This window comes from Manduca sexta, chromosome 28 (genome assembly GCF_014839805.1).
Source record: "Manduca sexta isolate Smith_Timp_Sample1 chromosome 28, JHU_Msex_v1.0, whole genome shotgun sequence".
NCBI classification, from domain to species: domain Eukaryota; kingdom Metazoa; phylum Arthropoda; class Insecta; order Lepidoptera; family Sphingidae; genus Manduca; species Manduca sexta.
The window spans coordinates 16429986-16439497 of record NC_051142.1 but is presented as its reverse complement, the minus strand read 5'-3'; the positions used below and the strand labels follow the sequence as shown (position 1 = coordinate 16439497).

The window sequence follows — 9512 nt, the reverse complement described above, 5'->3', positions numbered from 1 at the left end:
TGTCAAGTAATGTCAAAATATCTTTTGACATTTTCAATTATATATTGCCAGCTTTAAAATAGTTTTAGTCGATTAAATGGGTTTCTTGATCATAATATGGACTAACATATTCTGTCTATCTAGATCTATATAGAGAAATATATTTTTACCCTTATAAAAAATAATGTACTCATTAGTAAAGATGTATTATATAAGAAATGCGTAGGCAGGCCCCCCACGAGATGGACCGACGATCTGGTGAATGTCGCTGGAGTCCGATGGTTGAAGGTGACCCAAAACCAGTCCTTGTGGCGCTCAGTGGGAGAGGCCTATGTACAGCAGTGAACGATTCCCGGCTGAAATAATGATATAAGAAATGAAAGAAAACATAGAAAAAAGAACTATAAGAACGGATCACGCTTATTTAAAAAAATGAAATCACCTAAATTAAAACACTACAACACTTCGTTACGTCCCTAACCAGCTATGCTGTGACAGAATTGATAAGTGTCAAATAGAAACCTACTAAACACAATTCACTTGCTTTTGTCCTTTGTTGTTATTAACCATCCCTCTTTGACCCATACAAAATGAGCAAAACAAAAAACGTAGAATCGAGGAACGATCGAAAAGAAAGTGCCTTATGTTTTTTGTGGTAGTAACTTTCACTTTGTTTTCATGGTAATCTGCTTTATTCGAATCTACAAAATAATAAATGTTATGTTAATTTTGCACCTATTAGTGATAAATTGTATTAAACAATGAATGATGCGTGGAGCTCTGCCGGCTTGTGTCGATGTTGTCACACGAAAGGCAATTTTAAAAGCCTTGGAATGTCTTTTGTATTCGAAGGGATCGAAGAGACGTTTACCGTGATGCTCAAAGACACTTTTGATATAATCGTAAGTATAATCATTTTAATTAAACCCTGCCGGGTACATTGCCAAGGGTTCAAAAAATAATAGAAATACAAAAATATATTTGAGGAATTTTACTTAATAAATAAAAAATATATAAAAATCCTTTCTTTATAAAAAAACCTTTAAAAATCAATATATATAAAAAAACCTTTCTTTCATGCACCTACCATGATAATCTCTGCACCGCCCTAAGGTTGGCTGGTACAGCATGCCTATGGCATTCAGTCCACCTGTATACATTTGTATATGAAGTGCTAAATAAAGCAATAAATAAAAATTTTAAATTCTTATTCAGGACGAGCATTCTTTAAGATTTCTTAAATACATAAACATTATTTCAGATAAATCCATCAGGCAGCATGACAACATACAGTATTTGCGATATGTGTGAGCCGAGATTGAGAGATGCTGCACATTTTAAAAAACAGGTAGTGGCATGTGAGGAGAAATTTCAGCAATACAACAGTTTTAAAGGTATTTGTTTTTAAATTTATATTTATACAGAGTAAAAAGGCAGACTTATTGCTGAAGGAATTTTCTACCTGTGTGTTAGTAGTTTAGTATTTTGTTGTGTCTTATTCATTTATTATTATTTTAAATTAAGACATGTTCATGTACTTATTAGATTTTATGGAAGCCATATGCTGAATGCATGTTTAAAAAAAGAATATAGTTTATAATAAATAGGATATAACATCCAGATGAGGCTGGACCTTTGAATGTGGTTAAAACCATTCCTCACTGTATTGTTAATACATTAGTACCATTGGCGACACAAATACTTTTTAATGAAATATAGTTTTGGTTAAATTTTTTTGAATTCTGATCCTTTGATGTAATGTTTTTTAAATATCTTTCTTACTTGTGATTTGAGACTTTTTCTTCGTATGTGAATAAATATTTTTCTTATATTGCCTATTTTTTATCTTAACTGTTATAGTACTGGCTCATCGTCAACAGGTACTATGTATTATTTTGTTTAAAATATTTATATCAGTGTGTGTGCAAATCAAAATTTACAGCTTTTTTTATATATTTTTTTTCAGATGTTAACTTATTTGAGCAAGATGTTAAACTGGAGTTGGAATGTCCTAGAGGTAAGCAAAACTAATTAATAATGTAAAAAGGCAGCTAGAAGTATGTATTTATGAATGAAATATGAAAAATCCCTTTATGAAATATATTTTTCCATTACTGCCAATAGTATTTTTCTGTAAGGTATTAAAATATTTAATTTTCTTTCTTTTATTATTCCTCACTTATGTAGAAAAAAATATACAATATTATATTTTTGTTATATTGGTCAGAAAATAACATAGAAGCCAGAATTATTGGCCTGAATGTATGCATATGCAGCTCTTGTCTGCCTGCGCCTGATGCTCAATATTTACCTTCAAATATTTTAAATTAGGGAGTTATGATGCCATGCAACAAATTTTATAGATTAAATTTTTTTTCAGATGTGAAAGAAGAAACTCATATGAATACTGGCAGTGAGGTCTTCAACTATAAATATGAGGGTAAGCTTTTTCAGAATTGAATTACAGGACCTGGTTTAAATAAAAGATCCACATTACTATCACAAATAAAAATTGTTTATAATATGGGCCCTGTATTATATACTGTCCCATTGTTAGGCACGAGCATCCTATACTACAGAGAGGGATTAGGCCTTGTTAAAGCTTATTTAACATACTAATATATTTTTTTTATAATTGGTATATTCTAATCATATATCTAAAGTTAAGGATTATGGTTGTTTATTGAAATTGGCTATCGTTTTCCTGATGCCTGGTGGTCAGTACTCAGTTCTCAACATTAGTTGTAATTTCATTCCAGATGCGAAACTACCCACAGTGGAGATATACATGGGAACTGATTTGGATGTGGAGGACCAGCCATTGTCCTTACTTCGCAGCAGAAGTCAGAAAGAAGCTGATAATGAGGGTTTGAGTGCTGATGTGTGGACAGCTTCCCAAGAACCCAGTGATGGTAAGTTTCCATAATACTTTTATTGCGTTTAATATTTAAAGGACACCATAATAATGATGCCCAATTTTGACTTGTTTTGTATTATGCGAAGTTTTTCAACAAATATCCACATCCAAAACAAATAGCGGAATATAATAGTTCAAAAACCTCGATACGCATTTATTAACGCTATAGAGTAATTGAGGCAATATTAGTAATAAACAGGCCTTTTTTTATCGTTACTTTTTTGGGTCACACTAATTCTCGAAAGTAAGTCTATTATTTTTTGTACCCTCCTCCCTTCCTGTATTTTTTTATGGCAATTTTTCGATATACGTGCCATTTCCTTTGTGGGTGCGTACCTTCACAAAAAAGCCCTGGTAATAAATATTTTTTTTTATTTCAGAAGAAGAATCCAAACCCATACGCCAGACTAAAATAAAAAAATACTCTTGTGAAGTATGTCAAAAGAAATTCTCTTACAATGGCTCTTTGGAAATACATATGAGGTTACACAGTGGAGAGAAAAATTACGAATGCCATCTATGCCAATCCCTTCACTTAAATAATAAAGAATTAACTCGGCACATCGAAGAACACCACTCACAAAACGGCACCTACCCCTGTACAATATGCAACAAGAACTTTGAAAAAGCAAGGTTACTAAAAAAACATCTATCCACTCATTTCGAGAAGAAATTCTCATGTGAAGTATGTTCTAAAGAGTTCCAAAGAAAGAAAGGGTTGAAGGAACATCTCAAAACGCATTCCGGAGAGAAGAAATTTACGTGTAATATATGTAATAAGGCTTTCGGGCATAATCAGACGTTAAAGTCGCATATATACACTCACACTGGCGAAAGACCGTACGTATGCGATGTTTGTGGGAGGGGGTTCCCGCAAAGAACTCATTTAAAAAGGCATATCTACATAATTCATAACCAAATAAAACCGCACTCGTGTGGCGTGTGTCAGAAACAATTCTCAAGCAAGAGTTACTTGGCTATTCACGAAAGACAGCACACCGGCGAGCGACCATACTCCTGTGACGTCTGCAAAAAGGACTTCACAGCATATACTACCCTCAAAGTGCACATGAGAGTCCATACAGGCATCAAGCCATATAGGTGCAATTTTTGTGACCGCCAGTTCGCACAAATGGCCAGCTTCAAGCTCCATCAAAGAACTCATACTGGCGAGAGACCGTACCAGTGTAAAGTGTGTAAAAAGCCCTTTTCAGATAATGGTTATTTGAAGATACACATGAGAGTGCATTCTGGGGAAAGACCATATAGTTGCGAGGTGTGTAAACGTGCCTTTAGGGAGACTGGACAGTTAAAGAGGCATATGCGGGTACATACTGGAATAAAGCCGTATACATGCAAGATATGCAACAAGCAAATTGGTAATTTGTCTAAGCACATGCGAGTCCATTCCGACGAGCGGCCATATAATTGCAATGTTTGTAATAAGCAATTTTCTGTAAATGGGAATTTGAAGTTACATATGCGGGTGCATTCTGGTGAGAGACCGTTCAGCTGTGAGTTGTGTAGTAGCCAGTTTACTCAGAGCAGTGGGCTGAAGAGGCACAGGTGTACACATAAGAACGAGGGGCAGTGATATAGTAATCGATTTTTAATAATATATCAATGGCTCCGACGTAAACTATCGTATCTGTAAAAATTGCGATCTTAATTTTTAAGGAAACCCTTATCTCGGTAATTACCAAACCCATAAAAAAGCAATTTTTATACGATATTAAAATATTTTATTATTTAATAAGTTAATAATACAAATTAATAATAACTTAATAAATCGTGGCATCACAAAACGGCCCAGCGGAAGATCAGCGCTTGTTTTTATCAGTATAATTGCTGACTTAGGGTCGCTTTCGTGACGAGCAAATAGATTTAAGTACTTTTTTTGTAGCTATTATGTAATCTTCCTTGTTGAAATAAATATTTTATTTTTAATATTTTTCAGATACGATAGTTTACTTAGGAGCCACTAATATCAGCTGTATAGTGTAGTCTCATCAGGTCACAACAAATTTGGCAATGTGCACCATAAAACTCCAAATCAGATTTCCAGGGAAAAATTAGTGAATTTCGATTTCAATTCGGTTCCATTTTTTATGCTAATATCAGCTTTAAGCTTGTGCTACGTAAGGTAGCTCTCTCACATTACGTATAATTCTTAATAATATGATTGTTAGTTGAAGGTGCGATATATTTTTTTTCTGTTAATGAAATAAAGGTCAAACATATTGCGTTAGCGATATAACTATTGCTGTAAGCTGGTTCGGACCCCGGGTGGGGCAAATTGTATTTGCTTTTTGTGCTCAGTATTAGTCTGTCCTGGAATTTGTGCCTGCAATGGCGATAGAGTACCTCTATTACATCAAGAGATGAAACATACATGGAGACAAGTGGGTGCACCACTTCCACCTCTGCATACATCTTTGGGGAAAAATACAGTCTAAAAAATAAATACATCTCTAAAAAATACAGTCGAATTGAGAACGTCCTTTTTTGAAGTCGGTTAAAAATAGACAGAATGCGTATAGTCCGTGCTCGATGTACAAGAAATCTTATGGAATGTTGAGTTAATGCAGTTAATTTGCCAATATTACGTTATTAATGTTAGTATTGTATTCATTATAGTTCATATATTAATATTCCCAATACAGAAAAAGTCAAGATTTATTTAAAAATATATTTTGTAAGTGTATATAAGAACTAGTATAAGACTTTAATTAATATTATCTACCAATTAATTTGCATGCCATGAAAACGGTGAAACCTATAACTGATACAATGATCCTTGCAAATAAATAAATAAATAAAATTACATTACAGTCAGGTACCAAATGTATTTCGTACATTTGGTACCTGACTTTAACCGAATCAGAATCGTAATATCGGGAAATTAACTGCATTACATCATTAAATCACATTTCCGTAAGATTTCTCAGAGCTCGTGAACTGACTATAATTGCACACATTAATGCTTTTTTTTATTAGAAAAAAAATTGCAACTTGGGAGAATCTTGTTTTTTGAAAATATTTATGGCAACTTAAAAAAGTATTGAATCAGTATTTATTATGTTATAGTAATATATTATACAATTTTAATATGTAGTTTTATTTGTAACATGGAAAATAAAATGGACTGTCGATAACCAACTTACACGCATCTTATTATTACAATCAATATTCACTTATCCGATATACAAGTGCGAATATAAGTAATAATGATCAACGTGTCTTAGTATAACTCGGTTCTTTAAGGCGCGATACCATTAGGCAAGCCTTGCATGCAAGTCATCATCAGCCAATATCACCCATCCATTGCTGATGATAGGCCTCCCCCAAGAATTTCCAGACGGACCTGCATGCAAGTATGACATTACATTTGCGTACAAGATGCTCACATTGGAAACATGTTTTCCAGAGTGTGCATAAGGCATGGAAGTTTTAATTGATTACAATACTTTTGTATGAAAGTATCTCCAATGTCCGCTTATATAAACTTAGAGCTCTGCCTGTGTATGTTCAATTTAGGCGTCACGTGAATAAAAATTTACAAGTTCAAACTACCCCCTTGCAAGTTGTAGTTTGTATGTAGGTTTGTTCAAGTTGCGTGTAACATACATACAAGTAACTTGCCTAATGGAATAATGCCTTTAAAGAAGCGAATCTAAAATGGCGGCGCTTGTCATGTTCTCTCGCTACGTAAAAAACTCAAAAAATGAGTGCCTAATTGATCACTGCCTACCCCTTCTGGGATAAAGGTATGACGTGTGTATGTTAGTAATTAATTAATTCTTGAAAAAAAGATTCAATAACTCGTTATGCAAATCAAAAAACAGTTTTATCTTTGACAAATTTTTGTTTCAAATTGTCACCATATTTCACCTTAATTTATAATGTTGACATCAAAAGAAGTGCCTACAAGTACCTACGACCTTAATAACAAATAGTACCTAATTAGTAGTGTAGCCCAATAAGGCGCTGAGCTCGCCATCATATGTCAAAATGTAGTAATGCAATGTGAATGTTCGAGTATTAGGTAACGCAATTTTTTAGATTTCTGATCCCCCCCTCCCTGTAAGGGGCCGTAATGTTTTTTTGTCTCCTCCCCCCTCTCCGTAAACGTTACGTAACACTCAAAACCCCCTACGATGGGTGACAACAAGGGGCAATCATCGTCAATGCAGCTCGTAACACGACCGTGCTACGTTATCTTCGTAAAATTTATGTTGAATGGAATTCTGTATGCGAATTTCTATTGTCTTAAACGCGATGGGGAGCGCTACGTGCTTGTGCGCTGTCAAAATATCACGTGGCAAAGAGAGTAAAGTTCCAGCTGTTAGTTTACATTGCTTTTCTGTAAGACAGTGGTAGATGTAAACCGGTTCAGTCAGCCTATTCATGCTGTAGAATTTGGACATCACTCGTTAGAGAGTGGTCAGGCAAAACTGAAACATATTTAACAAATATATAGTGTGAAAAGAGTTTTCCGAGATAAAAAAAAGGCTATAGCACTTAGGTGTAATGTAGCTTCTTATAACGGATTTTTTTTGTCAAAATCGGTTTAGTTCAAACAAACAAACTCTTCAGTTTTATATATTACCTAGTATAGATATAGGTACATACTTACACGATTTTCAGCCCCGAGATTAACAACAGATTGCAATATGTATATATCTCCATACCTACGTATGTATACTTATAGCTATTTAGGTATATGTTAGAAAAATGTGTAGCAAGGTGCTCAGAGGGAACATTGGAGCGAGATAAGGTCAAATGGAGAAATATCTAATTCTTAGACACGACGTCGAATACTTTAAATAAAACATTATCAATTCACAAACTCAGTAAATATTTCTTTATCTTTTTAATTTTAAAACCAGCACGGACTGGTTGTCCATAAGACCCACGCATAGTAATAGCTTTGCTGAAGGTTTTCGTGCGATCAATGATTTTAATCATACCCCGCATCTTTCCCCATCTTAGGTAATTCTTTCTTTAGAATCGGTAATCTTTTCTATGGTATTGTGGGGTTTCGTGGACACTTTGGTACCTTACTATCTTTTTTCATTTACCCACCATAAAATAGGAATGCTGGATATGCATATTTTATATTTACTATAATCCGACTGCTGGAAACGGGCTTCCTTTAGGTGGCTTAGGCTTATAAATAAGTTGACGGTCCCTACGTAAAGTATCGAATCTGCAAAAAATGCAATTTTGCAGATTCGATACTTTACGTAGGGACCGCCTTAGTATTCGCAAAATTTATTAATATATTAAACAAATATGTTTTATGTTAGGGTTACCATGTTTTTTTTTTTCAGTTTTAAAACAAAATAAGTTATTTATAGGTACTACGTCAAAAATTTATTATTATCGAACTGAAAATTGGCGCGATCTTAACGTTAGCTTTCCCGTTAGGCTCCCAAATTCCAATGTTATTCAATGTAGGTTAGTAAGTAGTAATTGCCGTGAGAGTTAGTATGTGACTGGTATGTCGGATATTTTTATCTCAATCCTTAAGATTTACTTTAAAAGTAAGCTATGAGAACACGATACGCTAAGTAGGTCACATTACGAAAGAATTTGGTCTAGAAATTAATTACATAATTAAACATATTTCTAGGCTTTCTTAAGACCGTGAAATGTCGTAAAATATTTTAAAAATCACGGGTAGTTTTACATAATTTTTATGACATCCAACAAGTGTGTCATAGCAAATCGTGTCTAACCGAAATACATTCTTAAATCTTCTCCTTAAGACGTACATTCAAAGACGCGTGCTAATTAAGTTGAAACGTTGCTTTTGCGCGTACAATTTAAAAACAAGTACAATAGTAGACTTTATGTTGACAGTATTTAGTTTTAAAACATTTCTTTACGTTGTATTAACTAGATTGTAAGTACACTGCAAGATTGGAAAGTGGTCAAGCAACCGTCAGTCGGTTCAACGGCGTCAAACGCGTCGCCCGCGCCTCGATTAGAAAATAACGAACTGGCCGAAAACGAATTGAAGTGGCGGGAACACTTTGACATCTGTCAAAATTCTGTGACTGAGGTTGTGTCAAATTGTGGTGTGTTTTTGTGTTTTATTTAAACGACTTTGTGAGTTTCTCGAAGATAATATTTTTTATAAATAACCGACGTGTGCTACGGTCGCTTGCATTAAGGTGAGATATTTTTAACGCACTAAGGCGAAGGCAGTTTGACGTACAGCCTTGCATTTAAATTGTTGTTCTTTCCTATAATAGCACTTTACATGGTTTCGTTTTACAATCAAATAAAAATTTATTCAAATTCATTTTGGGGATATCAAAATGATAAACATGCAAAAATATAAGGTCGAATAAGAGTTTTTACGTCAAATAAAAATAATCTAGATGTAATAAATTCAAAAAGTTATTTTACTTTTTTCGAATTGTTTTATTATAAAGGTCGACCTAAAAAGTATCAATAGTTAGTCGTGTGTTAAGTTTCTATTGTATTGAAAATTTCTACACTCGAATAGTAAGTCGGGGTCAGGCCATTTACTAAGTGTCACGTCTGGTGCGAAGACATGAATTAAAATATTTATGCAAAGACATCTTCTCGTTATGTCAATACCTAC

General features: G+C 33.9%; 2 protein-coding genes across 2 annotated transcripts in view; both read left to right on the top strand.

Annotated features, from left to right (window-relative positions):
* The first annotated feature begins 512 nt into the window (after nucleotides 1–512).
* Nucleotides 513–4774, top strand: LOC115456223 (gastrula zinc finger protein XlCGF57.1). The gene is made up of 6 exons (XM_030185190.2): nucleotides 513–881; nucleotides 1241–1373; nucleotides 1946–1996; nucleotides 2360–2419; nucleotides 2739–2891; nucleotides 3277–4774. The coding sequence occupies exons 1-6, from the start codon at nucleotides 741–743 to the stop codon at nucleotides 4488–4490; spliced, it is 1752 nt and encodes a 583-aa protein (XP_030041050.2). The 5' UTR covers nucleotides 513–740; the 3' UTR covers nucleotides 4491–4774.
* A 4063-nt stretch (nucleotides 4775–8837) lies between these two features.
* LOC115456219 (scavenger receptor class B member 1) overlaps nucleotides 8838–9512 on the top strand; it is a 90015-nt gene continuing 89340 nt past the window's right edge. Inside the window, exon 1 of the mRNA XM_030185185.2 lies at nucleotides 8838–9075. The gene's annotated coding sequence lies outside the window, so the exon portion shown is untranslated. The remainder of the gene's footprint in view (nucleotides 9076–9512) is intronic.